We start from the raw sequence: 27,527 nt of genomic DNA on the forward strand, positions 1-27,527 counted from the left end.
GTGACGTTCAGACGAGGCGGAGCTTCGTGTAGTTCCCGACAGCACTATGGGGTCAGAGGTCACGTTCTGTTACTGCTGTAGCTTCGGAGGCAGGCGGCCATTTTGACTTGAGTTGTTCGACATAAGCCACTCCCCCTCGCCTTTCAGAGGGATTTCATTGGTCCTGAGGTTCCAGTGCGACTGCATGGGCTCAGTTTCTCCTCTTTCTTTTCTAAAGGAGAGATGTTGATTATTTTGATTCATTCATTTCTTCATTTTAGATTTTAGAAAGGGAAAGAATACAAAGTAAATAAATCTCGAATATGAATTCAATCACTTTTCTACGCCTATTTTCAATAAAAAGTGAAATAAAAACCAAACAAAAAGTTGATTTGTAAATAGGTAATGTACAGTTTGTATCTGTAAGTTGTCAGTCTGTCATTGGTGACAGAGTCTGTCTTGCTTATAACGCACGCTACCAGTAAATAAAAAAGGAAAAAGTATATTTAGACTGTATGGTCCCTTGAAAGCAAGTTTTAAATGAATATCTGATGTATATTCCTGTAACATTGCATTTTTATCTGAGGAATGATGTTATTAAAAAATGCAAATAAATTGCATTTCCTACTGTTGTGTTTCTTTCACTTTCACAGTTTGTCATTCAAACACACGAGGGAGGACTCACACCAGGAGTCTGGGACCTGGACTTACACACTGAGACTCACCTTTGGACTATGACAGTGTTGACAGCAGTGGCAGAGTGGTTAACACTCCTGCAGCTACAGTATCAGTATCAGCCTACAAAGAGCAAGTGTATAAACTATAAATATAGAATAATTAATAGATTTTAAAAGGTGCTCTATGTAACGTTCAGCTATCTCCATGCAAATGCTTAGTCTGATCTCGCAGCATTAGGATTCATTCGCTCGACTGTAGGTGGGTACGTTTTTATTTAAGCGATCGGTGCTATTTGGTCGTGATGTATGTAATACACCACTAACAGGGCTAACTGGTATATTAAGCTTTTCCCAAATCCTGCAGGAAGAAGGGAAATAACGTCTTTCCCCTTGATAAAATTCACTAAACATTCTCTTTGTTCCAGCTTTAAATCCTCGATCTCAGGAATCGTTGACAACACAGAATTATATGACTCTTCACTGACTGGCCTGTTGCCTGAACTTGCACTTCCAGAGTTTTTGCGAACCATCTAGTGTATTTTGATTCCTGACCTAGTCGCTGAAATTGAGCGGAGGCACTAGATGGCTCCTAGTTCCACAATATGGCATTACACCAGGCCAAGTTACAGTTCAGATCTATGGAGAGATGACTCATTTCACTTTAATGTTTTAAAAGTAGCATATTTTTTTGCACATTAAAGACATGTGCAGTTTGAACTTAGATAATGAGATAACTTTAGTACCATAAAGTGAAAAGAAAAGTAAAATCCTGTGAATGTAGGCAGACGCCCCGCCCAGAAAAATTACATTGAGCACCTTTAAAATGAAAGTACTCAACTGAAAACAGATAGTTACACTTTTAGACCTACTGTGACAACTTATGTATGTCGACTCTTTCATTTCAGTCTATTGCCCTCAGTGTTTTCTGTGTTTTGTGTTTTTGTTTTGTTTGTTTTTTGTATTGTGTGAGTTGTGTGTGTTTTCTGTGTTGTGTGTGTACTCTCGTGTAGTAAATAGTCTCGTATCACGTGACGCGGCGTCCAGCGGAACACCTCTCCCCGCGCGCACACGCCCTGCGCCTGCCCCCACACACCGCGCGCTCATCCCGGGCTGCTCCAGGCGCACACACGGAGGACTCCCGGAGCAACACACCGCCTCGTACGTGTCCAGAATGAGGTCGGGACTCGGGACAAACCTCAAACCAAACTTATAACCGCGTGGGGGGAAAGTTTACGAGGCGACGTCGTGACGCTTTCTCGGCGCCAGAATGGGGGGAAGACGCAGAGCTCCACCTGGACGCGACGAGGACTTCACCTTCGTCAGCCCCGTGGTCAAATATCTGCTCTTCATTTTTAACTTTTTGTTTTGGGTAAGTGCAAACCTTTTCATATCATCTACAGCGCTACAACTTACAAATCTGTCACGTTGTTTCCCATGAACCTCGTGTGTGCCAAGTTATCTGTTAACTTTTGTTTATTTGACCTGAGTTAGAGTTTAACTTTGGAGTGAAAAGTGAACCCAGCTTTTATCAAGACACCAGCTCTACCCGTGTGATCCTGTGTGATGGGAATATTAAAAATAGTCATACATACATTTGTAGTAAACACAGAAGCGAATTAAAGGTGCAGTGTGTAACTTTTCGGGTGGAGTCTCTGCCAGATGTTATTGTTTTGAAGATTTTGAGCTTTGGAGATGAGAGACCAGTGTTGAGAAGGTTACTTTTAAAATGTTTTCTCCTACAGATTACATAAATGTAGTTTGTAACGGAGTCCATTAAATTACTTAAAGTGAGTAATGTAATCTGAATACTTTGGATTACTTGATTTGCTGTAGAGAAGCAAAGACGAGGATATTGTAACATGAGAAGTTTTGTCTGATAAAAGAAAATAAAAAGCCCAGACTTTACTTAACCAAATTAAAAATATTATTGATAGAAGAGGAGACACGGTTTTAGACCTGGTTTAGACCTGGCTTTAGTCCTGGTTTAGATCTAGTTTAGACCTGGTTTTTGTCCTGGTTTAGTCCTGGTTTAGACTTGGTTTAGACTTGGTTTTAGACCTGGTTTAGATCTAGTTTAGACCTGGTTTTAGTCCTGATTTAGTCCTGGTTTAGATTTAGTTTTAGTCCTGGTTTAGTCCTAGTTTAGACCTGGTTTAGTCCTGGTTTAGACCTGGTTTAGTCCTGGTTTAGACCTGGTTTAGATCTAGCTTGGACCTGGTTTTAGTCCTGGTTTAGATCTAGTTTAGTCCTGGTTTTAGTCCTGGTTTAGCCCAAAATGTGAAAACAGGAAAATACCATCCTGTAATCCATTTATTTCAACAAAGTAACTGTAATCCAATTACCACTTGTTGAAACAGTAACTGTAACCAAATACAATTACTCATAATTTGTACTCTGATTACGTAACTCTGGTACATGTAATCTGTTACTCCCCAACACTGTGAGAGACTAATAATAAAGTGTTACTCAAACATGTGTGAATGAAACAAAACACAACTCCAGGTCTGTTTTTGATGAAAAAACAACATTATAACATGACTTAAATCTCACAAAATCTACTTTTGTGTAAGAAGACTGTTAAATTACAGTTTTTTATTGCTAGAAACTGTAAAATAATCCGTAACTTGGCTTTGTATCACCTGCTTGCCTCAATTTAGAGTTTACTGTCATACGGTGTAACGATGTCCTAGTCTCACGATACGATATAATCACGGGACGAAACTCACGGTACGATATTTATTGCGATATCGTGGGAAAGCTCACGATTAGGGATGTAACAATATCCAAATCTCTCAGTATGATATTTTCACGACATACATCTCACGATATTTATTTTGTGGAGGCTAATATACGACTTTTTCCTCTTTCCTCTGCCTTGACAAGACTTAACCCAATGAACTAAGACTTAAAAGTGCTTAGAACTGTTATTTCTTCTTGTAGTCTGCACTGAAATGGAGCAAAGGATCATGGTCTATGTAGTTCTCTCTGTTTTTTTTAGCTATTGCTGCACCATAACTCTTAATTTAAGCAAAGAGACTTGGAATTCGATATATTGTGATGATCCACGATATTATTGTGAGAACTCTAACGATACGATATCACGATGTTTAGTTTATTGTTACATCCCTACTGTGGAATATTCCAGGTAAAGAAACACCATCTCCATGGAGACAAGCAGGTGATGGACCCTTCTTCGGAAAAGTTGTAGTGCATTATGTAGTGCAGGGGTCATCAAACTAAGGCCCGCGGGACGACTCCGGTCCACCACACCTCTTTAACAGGCCCCCCAGCACCACTTGAACTGGCCCTGTGAGACAATCCTCAAAAGTTGTCATGGCCTATTTTTTTTTTTATTACTTTTTGGAATAATAACACGTCTATATCTTATATTTTGTTGATTTTTTTCAATTAAAAATGATATTTCTATGAAGTATTTATATCTATATTTAAATAATTATATGACGTGTTTACATTTGCCACAGAATTTGCCTCCAAATTTTCATGATCTGACAAGCTCGAGATTAAACAGTAACAGTCGACGTACGTGCAGAGTTCTGTAGTGCAGCTAAGGACAGCAAAATGAAAAGTTGACAGAGAGTGCAGAGTTTTCAAAGAACAGTGAACGACGGATTATTTTTTTGTTCAGTGTAAGAACCGTGCAGTTTGTCTGATATGTAAAGAATGTGCGGCGGTTTTCAAAGAATATAATCTGCGTCGTCAGGGTCGTACAAATTTTCTAAAAATTTGTTATACGGCCGACATGACCCCGGCCCTCATCACAGTCAGGAGCGATAACGTGGCCCCCAGAGAAAAAATTTTAGTGTGAAGTGTCTTACCCGATGACAAAAGCAATAGTTTGCCGGTAATAGGCGAGTTTCAGCTGACGTCATTGTTATTAAAAGCCCGCGTTGCATGCTGGGAAATACTTTGGTCGGAGGCAAGAAACACAGTAGCGTCAAACACAGTGCGTAACCTCGCGTATTTATCCCCGATAATGGTAAATTCCTGCTGCATTATCGGATGCACAAATAGAAGCACGGAAGAAGGAAAATGTCTTTTTCGTATTCTGAGTGAAAAGAACCGCTAACGGTGAATTAAACGGCTTTCAAACATTTGCAGAGCAAATGTAGAAGATCCTAACAAACCGTGGACTCCAACAAGTTCAACAACACATCGAGACTCTTGGAGGTTTTCATCTTTTCTGCTGTGAATGGCCCAGGAGTTTCCACCAAGTCATTGTGGATATCACCAAAGTGAATATTTGTCCAGGTAGTTGGCGATTCTGACCAGAAATTTGGTTTGGTCCACCTTTTTTCGGGGTTGAAAAGGGTGATTTGGCTCCATTGATGCTTATGACCAATTTCTGGTCAAAGGTCTTGGGTCCTCTGCTGTTAGACTGGATAAATAACCGGGATCAATACCCTTTACGTGCTTTCTCGCGCCGTCCGTCATGTTGAATTAGTGTTTCTTGCCGCCGACCAAAATAATTCTCAGCATGCAACGCGTGCTTTTATCAACAATGAAACTCGCCTATAGGGATGAAACCGTTAACAACCTAAACAAATTATTGATTATAGCTTATAGACGCTTTAAAATCCTGTCACCAAAATGTAAAAAATTCTGAAACGGAGGCGACTGGAGCCAAAGTGAAGCAAGCATAACATATTTTCAATGATTAACTGATGAGCTGATCTAAATGCTCATCGTTTTACAACATTATAACAAAAAAAAAAACAACCATTTTGAATTTCCAAGCTACGCATTTTAGTTCATTTGCTTCTCTGTTAAGAAGGATGGAAAAATACAAAATTTCTAACCCCAAAGTTGTATTTTAGCTTCACAAAAAGTATAATTTATGATGAAATGTTTAATATATTGGTAGATTAAATGAAAACTGTAGTGGGCTCAACTTTTCTGTGAGGATTTGCCCAGTAAATTCAAAATCTGGATCTTTCCTTTGTCAAAAATGTTGCATAATCTCTTCTTAAGTTAACAAATAACGTAAAACACATTTGTAAATGTTTTTAAACTAGGCTCTGATACGTGTCTGAGTGGTTTTCATTTACAGAATTTCACTTGATTTTTCGTATTTTTTGATATTCTGAAGTCAATCCCAGTTTTCACATTATGTTCCACTTCACTTTTGCCTCTCTTCTGATATTTCGAAAGTTTTTGTTTACAATTTTTTGAAGGATCTATGGGAAAATCCTTGCGCTAAATGACCAAGTTTAAACAGGACACATATTTTAAAAGTGTTTTGAGGTGGTAATTCGCGGTAGTAACAGATCATCAGGTTGAGTCATTTCATTCTCATCTAGGGCTGGACAATTTTGGTAAACACTCAAATATTTTTGGAACCCCTTCCTCCAATCTTTCAGTTTGAAAAAAGATGACAAATTTACAGTCAGCAATTCAGAACGAAATATTTTAATGATCATGTGAGGCTGCATATTTTACTTTCGGAGTCAGATAAGATAAGGCTGAGTCTTGTCGTTCCCATCTTCAGGAATATACGTGTTTACAGCGAAGAAGCTTCTCTGAGTCATACTTATAAACAGTATTAGGAATGGGGCGAAACACGATTTACACAAGACGAGATTGAGTCCACGAGAAGGAGACAAGATGAGATTCTAATGTAATTCCTAATCACTGTTGGGCAAGTTACTTTAAAACTGTAAAGTGTTATTTATGACGTGTTACTGTCATTTCAAAGTAATTCTTTATATTACAATATCACTGTGTTTAAAATGTAAAACATACACGACTATTGCAGCACTTTAAGTTACTCTCAACAAAATAACTGTGAAGATGCTGAACTTTTTCGCTGTATATGGACTGAACCAGGACTAAATCAGGACTAAACCAGGACTGAACCAGGAGGACTGAACCAGGACTAAACCAGGTCTAAACCAGGACTGAATCGAGGACTAAACCTGGACTAAGCCAGAACTGAACCAGGATTAAACCAGGTCTAAACCAGAACTGAACCAGGACTAAACCAGGTCTAAACCAGAACTGAACCAGGACTAAACCAGGTCTAAACCAGAACTGAACCAGGTCTAAACCAGGTCTAAACCAGAACTGAACCAGGTCTAAACCAGGTCTAAACCAGAACTGAACCGAGGACTGAACCAGGACTGAACCAGGACTGAACCAGGACTGAACCAGGACTGAACCAGGACTAAACCAGGACTAAACCGTGACTAAACCGTGAACTGAACCAGGAGGACTGAACCAGGAGGACTGAACCAGGACTAAACCAAAACTGAACCAGGTCTAAACCAGGTCTAAACCAGGACTGAACCGAGGACTAAACCAGGACTGAACCGAGGACTAAACCAGGACTGAACCAGGACTAAACCAGGACTAAACCAGGACTGAACCGTGAACTGAACCAGGAGGACTGAACCAGGAGGACTGAACCAGGAGGACTGAACCAGGAGACTGAACCAGGAGGACTGAACCAGGAGGACTGAACCAGGACTAAACCAAAACTGAACCAGAGCTGAACCAGGTCTAAACCAGGTCTAATCCAGGTCTAAACCAGGATTAAACCAGAACTAAACCAGGACTAAACCAAAACTGAACCAGAGCTGAATCTGGACTGAACCAGGACTGAACCAGAACTGAACCGAGGACTAAACCAGGTCTAAAAAAGACTCTTGTGAGCGTTAAGCCATGTTATAATGTTGTTACCTCATCTAAAACATATCTGGAGTTGTTATTAATCTGTCGACATCTCCAAAGCTCAAAATGCTCTGTTCCAATGAGAGCCATCTGGAAAGTCCCACTGGCTGGAAAGTCCCCCTGAATTTTACCCTTTATCTATATACATATAAAAAACAAACCTTTTTTTTTTTTTCTTTTTCATTATTTATATTGTACGCACACAAGTTACAATATATCTCAACACATTTGTTCAGATATACAAAAAACAAAAAAACACGAAAAAATGATGTGCTCTCAACTGTGCAGGGTTTTATCTTACCACCTCACTAATTAAATACATAGTTAAGACCTTCCTAACAGTGATTCTTAATGATTTTTGAACAAATTCTGTAGCTTTTTTTCCCCTTAAATCAACAGTTACAGATGCTATAGGACATGGGAAACAAGAAATATTTATTCAAAATTCGATTTCACAGTAAACATCTACGAGCAAATGAGGATTATATTGATATTAGAGACTGAAAAATTGTGTGCCGCTTCTGGAAGATTGGTAAAATGACATAAACAAGGCCCGACGTTTGGTCTCGCTACATTCACATTTCATTTTATTATGATTTAGAAACTGATTTTCTAACTCAATACATCACAGTGCATAAAGGGCGGCGGGAAAAGAGAAGGGGACGCCCGGATGGAGGAGGGGGACGTTCAAGCCGAGAGAATGGGACGTTCGAGCTGGGACTTTCAACCCAGGGAGATGTTCGAGCCTGGATTCCTTCCAACTTTTAATGTCATGAAGCGTTCATTTTCAAGTTTACAGCTTCTTTTTACCTTTTTGTTCAGTAGAGATCGGCAATTAAAGCCTGATATTACCCAAATGATTCTAGTGAAGGTGTGTGGACTTTAAAAACACTTGACGTATTACTAGGGATGTAACAATATCCAAATCTTACGGTACGATATATCACGATATTTCGGAGGGATTAACCGAATTGTACATACACTACTTCAGTCTTCAGTGTGGATTATTACTGCCATATTCCAAAGAAATAAGATTTTAAGTGCTTAAAAACTGTTATTTTATTATGTAGTAACGTAAGTAAATGATCGTGGCCTGTGCAATTTGTTCGTTTTTAATACTTTTAAGTGAAAAACCTTGCAATTCGATATATTGTGATGGACCACAGTATTATTGTGAGAGTTCTGACGATACGATATCATGATATGTTGGTTATTACTAGAGCCCGACCGATATGGATTTTGTTGTGGCCGATATGAAACCGATATAATGGGAGTTGGCGCTGCCGATAGCCGATATAATCACCGATATATTTAGTGATGTAAAAATTCACTGTAAATCTTGAATTGATTTAAAAACTTAGGTTTGGCTCTAGTGGATTCTAAATTGGGTTTATTTAGGCAATATTTATTGTTATTTTGACTCTTTACATCATATTTACATACAGTAGATTGGCCTAATGGCATTTTTGCATCACATTCTAGCTACTGTTACTGTCACTGCTAGTGATGGGTATTCCAGTTTTTTTTTTTTTTTTTTGAGAACCGGCTCGGCTCACTAAAGCAGGTGGCTCTTTCGGCTCCCAAGCGACTCTTGAGATTGTTTTGTTGCAAGCAGGACTAAACCAGAAGTGAACCAGGACTGAGTGTCGGGACTCGGTTTCTATCTTTCTCCTGCACTCGAGCCCAAGATTAGTCCTGGTTTATTCATTTTATGCTGAACTGCAGCCAAATATGCACTTTTTTTATCCTATGCACACGCAGATTTCTGAAAGTTTCGTTTTCAACCGCTGCTGCTGTCAAACTACGGGTCTACATGCGGCATGAAGAGAAAAAGGGAGAAAAACAGAAAACACGGCTCCCAATAAGAAACATGCTCCTGTTGTTCGCTTCAAAGAGCCAGATCTAAGAGCCGCTTCGATCGCGACCGACCCATAACTCCTAGCTAGTAAACTATCGCTATTAGCCTTTAGCCGTAAAAACGTGCGCACCGCGGTAATTAATTATATGCATAAATGTGGATCATTCACACGTCTATTCACAGCTCATTTACATATCAATGCTGGTCCAGTAACAAATATACGGCCAATATAGTCACTTTACAATAGACCAATAGAAAACAGCCTGTTTATGTGTGGGAGCTACAGCAGCTAATTGCTAACAAAACCTAAACTAGCTTCAAAGTCGATGTATTTCCAACACTCACCGCTCACACAGGCTCCTCCTCACATCACAAGTCTGCACTAATAAATGTCCTTTTAATCCAGACTCAAACCGATTGTCCGAAAAAGAATATAATCTCAGTGTTGCGCACGGCTGCGGGTGTAAACAAACACACGCGAGTGAAGTGACGTCACTCTGGTGGTGTGTTCAGGGACAGTACGGACACAGACACAGACAAATTACACCGTAGATAAATACTGATGCGGAGCCACATATTAGGACATTTATCTGTCTGTAAATTGGATTAAATGAACATAATGTAGAGAGTCTAAGCTTTACAATGAGATATAACATGCCCACGTGAAATATCGGCCCATAACAGCAAGCATATCGGCCGATATGTCTCCAGGTGCCCATATTGGCCGATAATATCGGCCAGCCGATATATCGGTCGGGCTCTAGTTATTACCACATGACATCAGAAGTTTGAGAGAAGAATTCAGTCTAAATGTGCAGGGTTTGTGCGTTAAACATGTGTGAATGAAACAAAACACAACTCTAGGTCTGTTTGTGCTGAGAAAACATTATAACATGGATCAGAAAATAGCATAGTACGGGCCCTTTAATCATTTCAGTTTTTGACATCAATAACTTGCTTGTCAGTAAACACAAAAATTTGATATTTTTTCCAGACTCCTGTTCAAGTCTTGCTGCAAGTATTACTCAGATTAACTGCTACCGACTCAAAGTTCAGCCCAGGATTTGTGAGTCAGCTGCTCTGGGACTCTAAGCTCATTTATGGTTTTCAGTTCTAGTGTTTTTCAGGTTTATTCTCATCATTACTTGGTACCTTCGGTGAATATTTACCAAAGTTTTACATCAGTTAAGTGGAAAAGAGAAGTACAAAGATAAAGGCAGTAGCCGTGATTTCTAAAACAGATCTATGTATGTCATCAGCACAGAAAATTCCAGACAATTTACGCACAAGGAACACATTTGTCTGAAGACACAATTAGAGTCCCGACCCCATGGATGTAAAGCTTTGGCAGGTTGTGAAAAATGCTGCTGCTGAATCCATGGTTTTATCACGTCCAGTGTCGGTAACTACACCAGAAGTTGTCATACATGCTACTGCATGTTTCCAATTGTCTTCTTGTAAGCATGAATAGAGCCTATTTCAATACTAAGAAATAGACTCAATACTCAATACTGATTCCAATACAGTTATAATAAAAAACACTCTTTATTTAAACAATAGCATGTGATTTTCAACATTAAATTGTAGTACCGTATTTTTCGGACTATAAGTCGCACTTTTTGGGGGAAATTTATATTATAAAATCAGAGACCAGGAACCGACATCTTGAAAGGCAAGTTCTATTAAAAACAATATAAGAGAGAACAAGAGACTGTTAACGTCACATATGAACAGTTCTTCAGATAAATATAACATAAACAACAGAACAGAACAAGTTTACCAAACTCTCCATCTCACTCCAAATCACTAAATCCATTCAATTCTTCATCCTCTGTCACTTCTGAGCAATTCAGCGACCTCCGGAGGTAAACAGAGCGCTGCTTCCTCTTCTGTGTAGCTGTCGTCAGACTCAGCATCAGTTCCAGATAAAATTATTCCGGCCTTTCTGAATGCTGACAGGATGGTTTCAGTTCTCTTTATCTTTATTTAAATTTTTATTTGTCAGCATTACAGAAGTAATGGTGAGATCGACTGGCATGATACAACCAGGACAGTGGCTCTTTCTTCTGCAGGAGACATGTGCAGTAAAGTGAAGTGACAGTGATACAGGAATAACAGGAGCAGCAGATACTGACACACAAGACTAGAGCCTCTCACGGCTGTCAGTGTGAAAATTTTAACATATAAGTTGCACCGGAGTCGCAGGAAACACCCAAACCATAAAAAAAAGTCAGAAAAATAGGCTAGTTTCTTTTCTATTCCCATGTTTTCTTATATCTGTGTTATCTCTCAGTGGTCCATGGGCGTTTACTCGTCTTATACTTGGTCTGATACAGCTCAAGATCATTCTAAAGCTTCAGGAAAGGCTCATTTCTGTCCTCTGAATGTGACTTTTTTAATATCGATACCTGCTCAAATGAGTATCTAGTTTATATATTAGTTTTAGTATTGATTAGTGTCTGTTTTTCATGATTTTTGGCTTTTGACAGCCGCACAGAGGAGCACAGTGAGCAGGACGCCCGGCTGTGTCTAAACATGAAACTCCACTCGCAGGAATGCACTGTGTTCAATTGTGATGCCTTCAGGGTGCATTCTCTCAGTCAGGAAACTCCAAACTTCAGTAAATATCATGTGTCATAGAGCTGACATATTTTGGTTGGAAAATATAAGAAATATCAAATTATCTGACAAGTATTGTATTGTGGTTGCTGGTTAACATTTTAAATTAAAATTGCATAACTTTCTTGGAGTTGGGTATTTTCGTTTGTGTCTATAGAGAATTTTGATATGGGTTTGCCTGAGATGTTCCACAGTATGGCATTAAACTAAACTATTTAGCATTTATTTAATTTATTATTAAATTTATGACTGAAAAATACCATGAAAAACATACTGTATGTGAGGTTGTTTTTCTACAGATGAGACTGGTGTGACCTGTTTTGCTTATAGAGATAACTTTAATGCCTATTGTGCAGCATTTCTGACAAAACAAAACAACAATATCTCCATGAGGATCCTCAAAAGCACCTTTAACATTTACAGAGACTGACATATGAAATTCTACACCGGGGGCATCCAAACTATTTTCACCAAGAGCCACATAAAGAAACATATTCCTAGTGAAGGGCCAGAGAGACAGTTGGTCTATAGGTCATGCAGGACATTTCAGATTGATGAAGTTTGAAAGAGATACAACACCTTTAAAAAGTCTTAGAACACAATTTTAGGTCTACCGTATTTTTTTGGACTATAAGTCGCTCTGGGGTACAAGTCACACCAGCCAAAAAATGTGTAATGAAGAAAAAAAAAAAAACATATATAAGTTGCACTTTTTGGGGGGAAATTTATTTTACAAAATCAGAGACCAGGAACTGACATTTCATCTTTAAAGACAAGTTAAAGCAATAACAATAGAACAGAGAACAACAGACAGCATCAGTTCCAGTTAGAATTATTCCGGACTTTATCCATCCAATGACTTCCAGGAAAGTTTTATGACTCATCAAGTTTCTCGCTCACTCCAAACTTTCTTTCTGCTGTGCGATTATCATTTTCAGCTTCACATTTCGCTACTTGGAGCTTGTAATCTGCAAAATATGATTTTCTTTTGGGGGGCATTTGTGTTCAGTCTTCTCAGTTCTCTTTATAAGTTTAAGTTTTACATTTTCAGTGGTACAGAAGTAATGGTGCGATCAACTGAGATGATACAGACAGAATAGAGGCTCTTTTTGCAGGAGACATGCACAGTAGAGCCAAGTGACAGTGGTATAGGTACAACTGTGTTTTCTATCCCCTCTTTCCGCTAGTGCCTCACAAGTTTCTCGCTCAAACTTTCTTTCTGCTGCTCGATTACTGTTTTCGACTGCATATTTCACTACTTGCAGCAGGACAGAGGCTCTTTCTGCAGGAGACATGCGCAGTAGAGTGAAGTGACAGTGGTACAGGAGGAACAGGAGCAGCAGATACTGACACTCAAGACTAGAGCCTCTCATGGCTTCAGTGTGAACATTTTAATACATAAGTCGCACCGGAGTATAAGTCGCAGGAAACACCCAAACCATGAAAAATAGTCTGAAAAATACCGTATATTAATAATATTATTGAGGTGGCACTGATAGAGATAATTTGAAGTAAAAAATACCGCCTATGATCAGCAGGATTCCTAGGCACCAATAAAAACGGTGTGAGGGCCATAGTTTGGACACATATTTTGTTTTACTCTATTACGCTACAAGAATCTCATGCATCTTAGAAATGTTAGAGGTCACACAGACACAGCTGTTGGCAGAGATCACTGTATTAAATAATGATCCACAGTCTGTTATTAAATATATGTCAGACAAAAGCGTAACATGTCTTCCTTCAAAATGACTGGAGCCTTTGTGATTTAGAACCATTCATTCTGATCACTGTGAGTCTTTCAGTCCTACTTTTTCTCTTTCATTTTACACGTCAGTTGTATTCTGTACTGACTTGAATTGCCTTGTGGGACTTGTGGGACTTTTGCGGGGGAAAAAGGTGCTTTCTCTGTGAGTGATACGTGATCTGTTTGAATGGGTGTGGGAAGTGCAGTATTCCCCCGAGGCTGTGTAAAGCTCTGTACTTGCAGTGATACAAAGCTCAGTACTTCGGCGTGAGTCATCGAGGAGTCTGTGTGACCAAACCTGTATATTTAAATACATCTGTCTTACATGTGAAAACTGACAGGAGCTCAAAGTGGTGGTATGTGATGTATGAGGAGGGCTGGGTGGTGGAAAAAAAAACAAAAAAACATTAAATCATGACCTGATCCTCTGACAATGCTTTTTTAAAACTTGATTTATGGGTTTGGATTTAAAAAGCTCATACTACGCTATTTATATTTTCTGATCGGTGTTATAATGTTGTTTCGTCATCACTAAAATACCTGGAATTGTTTTTGTTTCATTCACGCCTGTTTAACACACAAATCCCGCATACTTGAGCTGAATTCTTCTCTTAAATAACACACTGAGGAAGTGCTGCTCCATACATCTTCACTAGAATCATTTGGATCATTTCTGCTCTGGAATTGCCAATTTCTATTGAAGAAAAAGATAAAAAGTAGCTGTTGTTGTAAGCTGGAACAGAGCATTTTGAGCTTTGTAGATGTAAACAGAGTAATAAACAATATTGCTCAAACGTGTGAATGAAACAAAACACCACTCCAGGTTTGTTTTTGATGAGGTAACAACATTATAACAAGACTTAAAGCTCACAAGAGTGAATTTTATGCAATACAGAACCTTTAATTACAATTTTGTCCCGATGGTTCGTGAAAGACTTTTATATCTTTAAGGTGATACTTGATGGTAAAAAGTTTAAGAACCAGTTTTACATACATCTTTATATCTCCAGGCACTGTGCTATACATTTTCTTATATATTTTATTAATTATATACTTTATATACATTTCTGTTATTGGGTTCTTTTTTCAGACCAAGAGTTTGTTTTCATACCTGACAGTTTCGATTGTTCACTGTGGTCTTCCTCAAACTGGTCACATGATGTTGCGCTGACGTGTCCGGTCAGCTGATTTATCTTAGGCAGAACCTAAGACAAAACCTGTATAAATCAGCTGACCGAACACAACACAGAAACATCACGTGACCACTTTGAGGAAGACCACAGGGAGCAGTCGAAACTGTCAGGTATGAAAACAAACTTTTGGTCTGAAAAAAGAACCTAATAACATAAAATATTGGAAGACCAAATGAACCTCATTGGACTACATACATTTCTGTTTGGTTATGAAGGACTTTCTACACTATATTTTACATAATTGCATTTAATTAACCTAATTATTTGAGTAAATATTCCCTGTTGTTTTAGATCATCTCTCTGGTGATGGTGGCGATCGGAGTGTACGCCCGGATGATGAAACACGCAGGTGAGATACAAAAACACACCAACACAGAATCAAAATAGATTTAAATAGTAAAAAACATGATTCACAGATTTATTTGAATAATTATTATAATTTGAGATTATGCATTTTAAAGCATAACTTGTGAAATGCAAGATACATGAAGTAAAAACATCTCCATGAGGATGAGAAGGACCCACTTTTAGAAAAACTACAGTCTTTAACTATTGAAAAGTTTAATTACTCGTACACCGTGTTCGCCGTGTAGAGGCAGCGTTGGCGTGTCTGGCTGTGGACCCTGCAGTGATGTTGATGGTGGTCGGGGTCCTCATGTTCTTCATCACGTTCTGTGGATGTGTGGGGTCCCTCAGAGAGAACATCTGCCTCCTGCAAACGGTCTGTGCCTTTAATCTTACACCAATATAAAATGCACCAGTGTACTTCCTCTATAATATACACTCTTCAAACACCTCTGTTATATTTGTTTAAAAAGGTCAGTCAGTTAAGTCTGTGTAATCGCTCAGTCGTCCAGGGAGCAGAAGAAAAAACTTTGAAAATGACCTTTTGATTTTTCACTTGGAAATGACAAAATAAAGAGACATATTTTTATATAAATCTCTTGTAACCTCCATAAACAGTCAATAACTGCTTCAGTCATGTCATATTTTACATTGAATAGTATATTCTACTGTCTATGTTCAGTGGTTCATTGAAACTTTGCCCAGGGAGTGTGATGCTAACTGTAGGCACTGCTCTGTCTGAGGCTGTTAGACTAATCTGAGTTTTGCTGGAAATACAACAGGAGCTGATTTGTGCTGTTAACCAAGTCTCTCCCAAAAAGCATTACAGTCACACACTAGGCAGCATCAGCCAACAGTTTTTCAAGTTTAGGATAAAATTCAACCCCTAAACAGGACCACGAACACTCGTAATGATCAAGGTACGAGCAAATACAAAAATGTGCTGTTTAAATCCATTTTGGATTATTTTGTGAGTTTTAGTTTTTGTGAGGTGTGGACTTGAAAGTCGTGATTTAGACTCGAGTCAGACTTGAGTCACTATGTTTAGGACGTGAGACTTGACTTGATAAAATGGACTAAGACTTGGAACTCAACTTGGACTTGACTCGGACTTGAGGCCTGTGACTTGAGAAGACTTGAAGCACTTTTAAATCTGAATTCCTTCTATTCTGACAGTAATGATTCACACTAAGATCTTGTCAGGACATTTAAAAAGGAAAAAATAACTAAATTAATTTGTACAACTCTTATATACTCTGTAAATACTCATATATAAAATATACTATGACTTTTTAAGTACAATTTATCTTAAAATTCATATGAATTGCAAAATTGCCCCTTTACTCTGCTTCCAAAGAAGGAGGTTTAAAGCAAGTGTGGTGAGACTATGAAGGCCTGCAGACACCGACAGCAATATGCCACAATTTAGATAATGTTCTGCCAAGGAAAGATCATGGTGTAAATATAGCTTTTGTGAGTTAATGTTAAACTGAGATGTATGTGGAAGATAAATTACTTAAATTCTCTTACAACTCGGACTCGAGGTCAAAGACTTGAGACTTACTTGAGACTTGCAAAACAATGATTTGGCCTCACCTCTGGTTTTTACACCAAGTGAAAACTTATTTGGCCTTGTTTGCCAATGTGTGCACTGTGTCACCATGGTAACCACTGAACATTCCGCCTTAAGCATACATGTAGATCACCCCCAACCTGACGTCACCACAAATTAAGGACACAGCATTACTACTGTATCTGAGCTTACGTTGGTTCTCTGTTTTGTTTTTTCAGTTTTGCATTTGCCTGACCATCATTTTCCTGCTCCAGCTCACAGCCGGCGTCTTGGGCTTCGTTTTCTCTGATAAGGTCTTCGTCCAGTTTATATCACATATACAGTGGTGGAAGAAGTACTCAAGTTTGTTACTGAAGTAAAAGTACAGATACCAGAGCAAAAAAATATACTCCAATAAATGTAAAAGCATCAGATGAAAAAGAAAATCTAAAAGTAAAGTAAAAATGTCAAAAATGTACTGAAAGAGTAAAGAGTGAAAGTATTTCTTGCAGATTTTGAGATCTAATAAAGCTTCGAATGTAAGATAAGATAAGATAAGATAATCCTTTATTGTCTCCCATGGGAGAAATTTGTCTTGGGACAGTGGGTGACATGCTTTATCAAAAAACAGGACAACACAACACAAAGCAGCACATAAACAAACACCATAAAACAAAGTAAATATGAGACCAGTATGACCACGAGTGATGCACCAACAGGACCCTTAAATTATCCTTAACAGGCAAACCCTTGCATTCTTCTGTTCTATTAATTACTGCACATTCCCTAAGCCTAAGTGTGCAGTTTTAGTTATAATTATTGCACATTCCCTTACCTATGTGCAGATTAATGTGCAGTTTTGTGCATTTAGCACACAATGTGCCCTAAGCCTTTTATAATTATTTTTTAACTGCATTATCTGAGTTTAGCAGTTTAACAGCTAGTGGCACAAAAGAATGTTTGAATCTGTTCAGTTTACAGTTTGGGACCCTGAACCTTCTGCCTGACGGCATCAACTCAAACTGACTGTGAAGAACATGGGTTGGGTCATTGATCACCTTCCTGCCGAGCTTCCTCACAGTCTCCTCAAAAATTGATTGTAGAGATTTTGATAGAGATTTTGATATAGATTTGTGCTGAATTTTGATCAGCAGAAACAATTAAATCTGTATTTTTTTTGCTGTTTTTATATTTTTGTTGCTCAAATTAGGAACTTGATAAAAATAAACCCTCAGCTTTTTCTGCAGGTCTCATAATACTCTCAAAATACTTTTACTTCACTACATTTTTAGAGCAGGTATCTGTACTTTCTACTGCACTACATTACTGAACAGGACTGAAAAGTAAAAGTAAAAAGTATCCACTAAAATGTACTAAAATCTATACTTAAATGCAGTACTTTACGTCTTTTACTTTTCTGCGTTCCACCGCTGAACTCATATTCAAATCAGAGTTTACAAACACGTCGAGGAAAGTGTACTGAATTGCGTTTGTTGCTGTTTAAACTTGACGTCTGCATTGATCTGATGGTTTTAGGCTCGCAACAAAGTGACCCAGATGATCAATAAAGCAATCACCCACTACAGAGACGATATCGATCTGCAGAACCTGATCGACTTCGGGCAGCAGGAGGTGAGCCGCTTTCACTTTGTCTCTGTCGATAATACTCCCTACACCAGGCTAACAAGGTGTATTTGAAAATAATTATCTTGATTTGAGTTTGAGTTGTTAAACGAGTTGTACCTGATTTGTCTTAAAAGTCCAGTACTTCGCGAAATGGACTCTTGTGAGCGTAAAGTCATGTTAAATAATGATCTTACTTCCTCAAAAACAGACCTGAAGTTGTGTTTTGTTTCATGTCTGTCTACATCTCCAACTCTCAGCATGCTCTGTTCCACCTTGTGATGTCATGAAGTAGTAGTTTTCAACTTAACAGCTTGTTTTAATCTTTAGTTCAGTAGAAATTGGCAATTCTGAAGCTGAAATTGTCCAGGTGATTCTAGTGAAGGTGTGTGGAGTTTAAAAACAGGGTAGCAGCGGGGTCTTAAAAGTCTTAAAAAGGTCTTAAATTTCATGTTCCTAAATTAAAGGCCTAAAAGTCTTAAATTATGTTGTCCAAGTCTTATTTTTTTCAAAAAGGTCTTAAATTTCATTAGCCTGTTGTATACTCAACAGGCTGGAAGTGAAATCATGTAACGTGAATGAACGTCTAATTTGGAGTATCTGCAAACAGTACTTATAGTTTGTCTTGTTAGAATGTTGTAAGTCATTTCTGGGCCATTTTACAAGCAATGCATACTACTATAAATTAATTCTGAATGAGATTTTGTAATGAAAGTATTTTTGTCATTTAAAGCAGTGAGTAATAGTCATTATCAGAATTGGATCTGGTGTTGGACTTAATTTCCATTTAAGTGGTCTTAAAAATGGGGATACCCTGAAAAACACAGTGGAGCTTTTCCTGTATGACCACATGATATCACAAGGTGGAACAGATTTTTTTTTCAGATTGAGAGGAGGATGCTGCCTAAATATGCAGGATTTCTGTGTTAAACATGTGCGAATGAAACAAAACACAACTCCAGGTCTGTTTTTGATGGAAACTTTATAACACATCAGAAAATAGTGTAAAATGGGCCCTTTAAAAATGTGAAAAACAGAAGTTGTTCAGAGTTGTAGTGGAGCTGTTAAGGACCAAAACTAACTAACTAGACACTTCACAATACAAAGGACAAGACAAACAAACTCAAGTAGTGAGGAAACAGTAATTTTTGGAGGTTACAGACTATGAGGAAAAGGTGATCTTTGAGCTGTTTTTTTTTTAAGGTGTTTAGTGAGTCTGAGTTTCTGATGTGAAGTAGGAGAGAGTTCCAGAGGGTTTCGCCGGCAATGTCAAAGGCTCAGTCCCCCAAGGTGTGGTCAGGTGGTGGGGCTGAAGGAGGTCAGTGAGGTATGAAGGGATCTGGTTATGGAGGGGCCATAATGTGCTTATGACTTTAGTCCAAATAAAACCAGTTGGGCAGATAACAGAAGAGGACGGCAGTAGCTCAGTTGGTAGAGCATTCGCCCACTGATCTGAAGGTTGGTGGTTCATATCCAGCTCTTGACATAAAACATCACAGGTTGAGCGGTCAGATCCACTGACCCACAGGTTGGCTGGTGTGATTCCAGCTCCCACAGATGAATGCTGTCGTTGTGTCCTTGGGCAAGACACTTAACCCACAACGCCCACAGTGTCTGCGTACACTGGTGTGTGAATGTGTGTGTGAATGGGTGAGTGGTTCCTTGTTGTAAAGTGCTTTGAGTGCCTTGAAGGTGGAAAGTGCTATAGAAAAATGTGACCATTTACCAAGAGTCTATAATGGAGTATGTGAACATTCTTCCCTAAACTGAGACATTTTTGCTTGCTGTCTTAGAAGCTGAGGTTCACCAAATACTTCTGCTTTCCCAGAATCACATGCTAAAATGAAGATATCACTTCACTTTGTGGGCCTGTTTTTATCAGAATTCTTGCGGGTAAAAAAACCCAAAATATTTTATCGGAAGTGCCTTTCATTAGACAGTGACAGCATTTTTGGGGCTTAAAAATGCAAAAAAAAAAAAAACCCTGAAATTACCCTCAGAGTTGAAAAGTTAAATACGCTCCGTCGTAGCGTTTCCGTCTACACTGCCCAAGAGGCAAAACTGTGGTTGGATTGTATAACCAGATCTGGTTGTACGCGATGTGATAGTGAATCACAGCACTACCGAGCCGCCTGGCATGCAAACCCAATTGAATTCCACACACTTTGGAGTCACCGTATGCATGCAGATTTCCTCCTGAAAACACTTGTCTAAACTCAGAATAAAAAGTGAAGATGCTACAACACTTTTGTGTCTTCTGTTCAGACCGTCCTCATATAAACATAACCTGTATCTCCTGTGACATTTACCACAGCACAGTGCTTATTTCTGTGTTTTCTAAAGGCCGACACTTGCACCTCAAACACTGTTCTTGCTTCTATGCAGCATTTAATTATCATTATGAGATATAATATGGCAGTTACAGATCTTTGGAGATGGTTAAATGTTTTGGGTTTTTTTTATGATCAAAAACCCAATAAATATGCCTTTTGAAAGATAAAATATTTCATTAACTTGGACTTCAAACACACGAAGCCCACACAACACTTACATTCTCAAGGAAAACAGTCACATGACCTCCTTAATGGTTTGGAGTTTAGAAAAAATAGTGGTTCAACATTACAAAATTGATAACTAAGCAAATTAGACTAAGAAAGGGATTATGCGATTTTTTTTTTTTTTTTTGCCAGCCTTGTTTTCATGTAGTCCATTTGGTGACATGTGCAGTTCTCAGCTCCAGTGTTAAATTAAACTTGGTTTCATATCTAGAAATTTTAGTCCTGGTGGTGTTACTAATCTGGCAAAGTTTCATGCTTGTACCATAAAAGCAAACTATTTTGGTCCTTAACAGCTCCACTATTGCCACAACACCTTCCATGCTAACGGGCACTTCTTAATTATCAGACAATAAAATGCTTTACAATTAGATACAGGCAGTACACAGCGATCAAGATTAGTATTAGGAATTATAAAGTATTTTTAATTGTGTTGCTCTTTGCCATGAACATACAGTGTATTTTTTAAAGGTCCTATATTATACAGAATTGACTCTAGTGAATTCCAAGGCTGATGAGGAAACAACAATATAACATAGATCAGAAAATCAAGTAATGTGGGCCCTTTAAAAACATGAGAAACAGAACTAGTTTAGAGTAAAGCTAACAACAACAACTTCCAGACTGTCTGACAATAAAGCAAAAAATATACAGCGATCGAGATTAATATAACAGATTATTTTTTATTTATCATGTTATTTATTTATTTATTTTTTCTAGTTTGGCTGCTGTGGAGGAGTGGCTTACACAGACTGGTCCCAGAACATGTACTTTAACTGTAAAGATGGAAACCCCAGTCGAGAACGCTGCTCCGTGCCCTTCTCCTGCTGCATCGTCACCAAAGAAAAGGTATTACATTTATTATTATTTCAAAAAGAAAACAATATATAGAACATTGATCTCAGATTTTTTTTAAAGCTGCAGGTTTGGGATATACTGTGTACCGTGTGAATTTTGTCTTAAATTGTGTGATATACATATACAAAATTGTGATGCCTGTGATGAAATTCATAGTTTTATGTGTTATTGTATTTGTATATGTGTCACCATTTGTCACATTTTGTTGTTTTGTGAATGGAGTTTTTTTTTTTCTTTCTAAACAAATTAAAGAAATGGGAATTAAAAATGTGAAGCAACCTCCCAGATTTCATGAGGGGTGCGTTCAAACTCATCCTTGTTGATCAGAGCAACGTCTAGTCCAGGCGTAGACTTGGTTTGTTTCTGCTTTTGTCCTGATTTAGTCCCAGTTTATTTCCAGTTTTGATGTGGTCTATGTACCATTGTGAACACACCCTAATACAGGAGCAGCCGTGCATGTGATCTACAATAATCAGAGACAAACTTTTTGAAATATGATCACATTTTTAACTTTATATAGGGCTGTAGCCAATGGGACAACAGTAGAAAAGAGAAGATAGTGACTGAGTCTTAAATTAGCTGAAGAGTTGGTAGATCTTTAAACAGTAATTCCCTCTACTAACAGCAGATGGCGGCCTAAGCCAAGTTCCCAGTATTGGTTTGTACCTCTAGAAACCCAGAAACAAGGTGTCTGTTGTTATTGGTCTGATTTCAAGTTAAGCAAAGGTACTCAAGAGCATGTTTAAAGGCCAGTAACAATGCAAATAACCTAACTTCCATGTCTGACTTTTTTTTTTTTTTAAGTAAAGTAAATGTATGTAAATGTAAATGTAAAAGTAAATGTAAATATATTTATTTTTTCTCATTCCCATTACAATTTTTTACTATATTATTTCATGTATAAGTTTAGTAAGTTTCTGTTTATATAGCACTTTTCACAGACATATGTCACAAAGCTGCATTATAGAGCATTATTCATTCACTCCATACCTGGTGGTGGTAAACTACTATTGTAGCCCTAGACTGACTGAAATGCGGCTGCCAATCTGCACCATCCACCTCCAACCACCACCATCACTCACACCACTTTCATACTAGGCAATGTGGGTGAAGTGTCTTACCTAAGGACACAATGACAGTTTTTGTGACTGGCGCCCCCCCCTGTGGCACCTGATTTTCCCAGTGGTCTCACATCCAAGTACTAACCTGGCCCGGCCTTTGCTTGTATGTGCTGTAGTGTAATTCTGTACTGTATAGTGATCTTTATATATATATACTCAGCTTTTTTGTTGGGTGAGGTTGTTCATGTCATGTTTTTGTTTAAGTGGTGACCTTTTAAAATATTGAAATATGCTTAGTAAAATATATGGACAAAAGAAATAATAATACAAATAATAAATTATACGTGTTCTTAAATTGAAATGTGTCAAAACTGTTAAATCATGCTTTATATATGTTAGAAGTTTACTAACGCTCTGATGTGTTTTGTCCCACATAAGGAGGTGATCAACACCATGTGTGGTCAGGGGATGCAGGATCTCGATTATGTGGAGGCCGGAGAGTTCATCTACACAAACGGCTGCATCGACAAACTGGTCAACTGGATCCACAGTAACCTCTTCATCCTCGGGGGCATCGCTCTAGGGCTCGCCATTCCACAGGTCTGATATGGAGCAGGGTTTAGGTCACGCTTAATGTTACACTGCAGTGATATGACAGAAAACATCTTTCCTCATTGATCAATCCAGATTTTCAGTTTATTTTAAACAAACAAAAATGGCTTTTAATATTCAACATAAATGGTACAGAATAAAAATAATGATATTGGAGTGGTGCACTGGATCAAAACTTACATATACAGGTGCTCACCTAGTGCCTCCACTTAATTTCATTTCTCTCCAGCGACTAGGTCAGGAATCGGAATACACTAGACCGTTTACAAAAACCCCAGAAGTGCGAGTTCTGGCACCAGCCAATCAGCAAAAAGCCATATATTCTCTGTTGGCAATGATTCCCGAGATCGAGAATTTAAAGCCGGAACAAAGAGAATGTTTGGTGAATTTTATCAAGGGGAAAGACATTTTTGCCCTTCTTCCTACGGGATTTGGAAAAGCTTAATATACCAGTTAATCCCGTTAATACATCACGACGAAATAGCAGCGATTTAGAGCTAAAATCAGTGACCCACCTCATGCCCGTCTCTCATGAACTGGCAATGTGCTCTTGGCCGCAGCGGCACTTATCACTACCAGTCATCACAAGAGGGCGCTACTCAACCAAAATGCAGTAGTCCAATAAAAGTAATGGCAAGTGGAATCAAATACCATGTAATCACTGTTATAAAAGCACCAGACATTTTGTAAGGAAGGTTATGAAGGTTATAATAAACGATACAGACTTTTTAATCGTTGCCATTTAACACAAAATAACTCCCAATTTATTCCTCCAAAGTCTGAAATCTGAGTATGTGAACACTACGTACAAATACGTGCTAATAAATCCAGTTAAAAGTTAGTCTTCTTATTCCAGCTATTTTATCATTCCGTTGAAATGACTTCACAAAATTACAATCAGATAATCTGTATATTTCTGTAATTACTTTCCCCATCTGTTGTTTCAGTATCAACTTTAGCCTTATACTCAGTCATTTATAATTGTTTGTGTTGTTTTGTTTTGTTTTGTTTTGCAGTTGGTGGGGATTCTCCTCTCCCAGATTCTCATAAACCAAATCAAAGACCAAATCGAGCTCCAAAACTACAACCTGAAGCACCGCTCTGACCCCTGGAGATGAGACAAGCCTCACAGCTACATCTAAACAGGACTATAGTAATGCTTAAAGGTGCCAAACACTACACTCACGTATGTTTGGTGACTATTGAGGTTTTGCGTCTACGTCACAAAACCACGTGACCTGGTGTTGATGCCGCCATATTGGAGGTCAAACTATACATCTGGACGAACGTGTAGTATTTATTTTGTGATAAAATTTGTATTGAATAATAATGGTTTTGACCTGTGTTGCTGTTGGATGTTCTGGTCGGAGTCAATCTGATAAAGAAGGAGGCCAAAGTATTTTTCTATCGGATCCCGGTTGATAAAGATCGCAGACAGAAGTGGAGAGCGGATATAAAAAGAGAGAGATGGGAGCCCACTGAGTACAATCGTCTGTGCATGTGTTTCATTTCTGGTGAGAGACCACTTCCACACAAATGAAAAAGGCATTTACAGTAAATGAAATGATAGATACCAAAAATTATCCACCACCCCCCGTCCTCACTTTCGTCGGCAAGGAATCCCCCCTCTATTTCCACTGTCCCAGGTAGCTCCGGTTCTGATTTTGACCTCCATTCTACTTACCCTGAGTGTTATCAGGAACAGATGTGATGTTTGGTGATCAACAAAGATCTCACGCACCCCCGCTACAAAATATTTATAATCCTCTAACCCCATGTAGTTTTTCAGTTCTTGGTTGGTGTAGGACGATGTTGAATGAATTAAGTTGTTGTAAATATCTGGATGCTAAAGATAGGGCACAGAGCGAGCGTTGATTAGACTGACAAACCGCTCCATCGGAATTAGATCGCGATCTTTTCCACAACCCAGGAGGACCGACTTTAGCGTTATACCTTTCTAATGATGGCTGATCTAATGAGCTGGCGATTTCGGAAAGTTGTATGTCCACCCATCCGTTTTCTTCCGCTTATCCAGGGCTGGGTCGTGGGGGCAGCAGTCTAAGCAGGGACTCCCAGACTTCCCTCTCCCCAGACACGTCCTCCAGCTCCTCTAGGGGGACCCCGAGGTGTTCTCAGGCCAGCCCAGAGACATAGTCCCTCCAGCGTGTCCTGGGTCTTCCCTGGGGCCTCCTTCCGGTGGGACATGCCCGGAACACCTCCTGAGGGAGGCGCCCAGGAGGCATCCGGAACAGATGCCCGAGCCTCCTCAGCTGCTCTTCTTGACGTGGAGGAGCAGCGGGTGGAGCGAACTCCAAGTTCCTCCCGTGTGACTGAGCTCCTCACTCTATCTCTAAGTGGCGCTCAGCCACCCTGCGGAGGAAACTCATTTCGGCCACTTATATCCGTGATCTCGTCCTTTCAGCTATTTACCCAACGCTCATGACCATAGGTGAGGGCTGACCGGTAAATCTCTTCACCACAACGGTCCGATACAGCGACTGCATCACTGCAGTCGCTGCACCGATCCACCTGTCAATCTCACGCTCCATCCTCCCCTGAACAAGACCCTGAGATACTTGAACTTCTCCACTTGAGGCAGGGACTCTCCACCCACACGGACAGGGCAAGCCACCTTTTTCCGGTCGAGAACCATGACCTCGGACTTGGAAGAGCTGATCCTCATCCCAGCTGCTTCACACTCGGCTGCAAACTCTTCTGCAATGTTTTATGTTGTTTGCGCTGTTTAAAGTCGCCATGATTATATTGAAATAAACTGAATAATCCCAGTCTTGACCTCCAGTATGGCTGCCAAAACATGAAATCACTATGACTGCCACATCACGCAAATCCTTACTTCATAACTGTGGATTTGTAAATGAACAAATTGTACCTCACATGTGGAGAAAAATGGCGCCATCTTCTGGAAGAAAAGCTGCAGTTACAAAAACATTTCTTCAAGCACGTTTTCCTTTTTTACAAACTTACATACAACACTTTTTACTTACATGTAGTGGAATGAAATATTGAACAAATTGGACTTCACATCAAGAAGACCACGGACAAATTTTCTAGTAGTAATTCAAGATGTAGTTATGTTTTTTAACGTTTAATTTTGTAACTTTTCTAGCGAAGTGCTCGTCAAATGCTTTTGGAGATGTTATTACTTAGTCTGGAATGTTTCACAGTATGATATTAAACATTTCTATAGTCATGAAAACCAAACTAGACCAGGTTACAGGTCAGATCTGTGGAGAGGCGACCCCGCTTACAGTCAGAATGCCTGTTTTTTAAGGTATTTTTGAGCTATTAAAAAAAAAAAACACCTGTAATTGAATAAATCTAAGGTAGAGCTGTTCCAGGCAGAGTAATGAGCAAGTGACGGACCCCCCAACCAAAAAGTTACACAATGCACCTTTAGGATTTTATATGAAAAGATTATTTTAATTGTGAGTGTAAATGCAACTTTTACTTGTTTTTTATGTGTAATTAATGTCAAAATAATATAAGGGGAAAGGGATTCTGTTTGAAATGTGACGTGGTTTTGGTCAATAATAAATATACTGGTTTATAATGTGTGTGCTGTCTGTGTGTGTGTGTGTGTGTGAGCTGGGCCAATTGTAAAACACTTTAGATAGAAACGAGTGTAGGGAAATGGAGAGAGTGAGAGTGGAGGGAGGGAGAGAGATTTGTGGCGTTCCTCTGTGTGTGGTCCTGGGCCCTGCCTCTGACTCACTGCTCTCTCTTTCTCTCTCTCTTCTCTCGCTTTTTGTGTCTCTCTCTCACACACTCTCTGTCACTCTTTTATATCTATCCCATTCTCTCTCTTTCTCTCCCTCTCTCTGTCTCTCTCTCTGCTTTCTTGCTGTCTCTCACTGTCTCCTCTCTCTCTTTCCTTCTCTCCCCTCACTCATTTCTCTTCTTTCTCTTTCTCTCCTCTTCTCTCTTTCTCACTCTGTCACTTTCTCTCTGCTCACCCTGTCTCCCTCTGTATGTTTCTCTGCTTTGTTTCTCTCTCTCCACTTTCTCCCTCCCTCTCTTTCTGTCTCTCTCTCTCCTTCTCTCTCTCTCTCTCTCTCCTTCTCTCCTGTCTCCCCTCTCTCATTCCCATACTTTCTCTTTTTCTCTCTCTCCTTCTCTTCTCTCTTTCTCACTCTGTCACTT

The 27,527-nt window shown here is 39.0% G+C and overlaps 1 protein-coding gene across 1 annotated transcript; it reads left to right on the plus strand.

Moving 5' to 3' along the window:
- Positions 1-1,561: 1,561 nt before the first annotated feature.
- Positions 1,562-26,939, plus strand: tspan33a (tetraspanin 33a). Its single transcript, XM_020927402.2, has 8 exons — positions 1,562-2,025; positions 15,052-15,109; positions 15,354-15,481; positions 16,897-16,971; positions 18,194-18,289; positions 21,556-21,684; positions 23,193-23,354; positions 24,383-26,939. The coding sequence occupies exons 1-8, from the start codon at positions 1,924-1,926 to the stop codon at positions 24,482-24,484; spliced, it is 852 nt and encodes a 283-aa protein (XP_020783061.2). The 5' UTR covers positions 1,562-1,923; the 3' UTR covers positions 24,485-26,939.
- Positions 26,940-27,527: the final 588 nt, after the last annotated feature.

Source organism: Boleophthalmus pectinirostris, unplaced genomic scaffold, assembly GCF_026225935.1.
Source record: "Boleophthalmus pectinirostris isolate CB_2022bp ecotype Guang Dong unplaced genomic scaffold, ASM2622593v1 HiC_scaffold_18, whole genome shotgun sequence".
Taxonomy (NCBI): domain Eukaryota; kingdom Metazoa; phylum Chordata; class Actinopteri; order Gobiiformes; family Gobiidae; genus Boleophthalmus; species Boleophthalmus pectinirostris.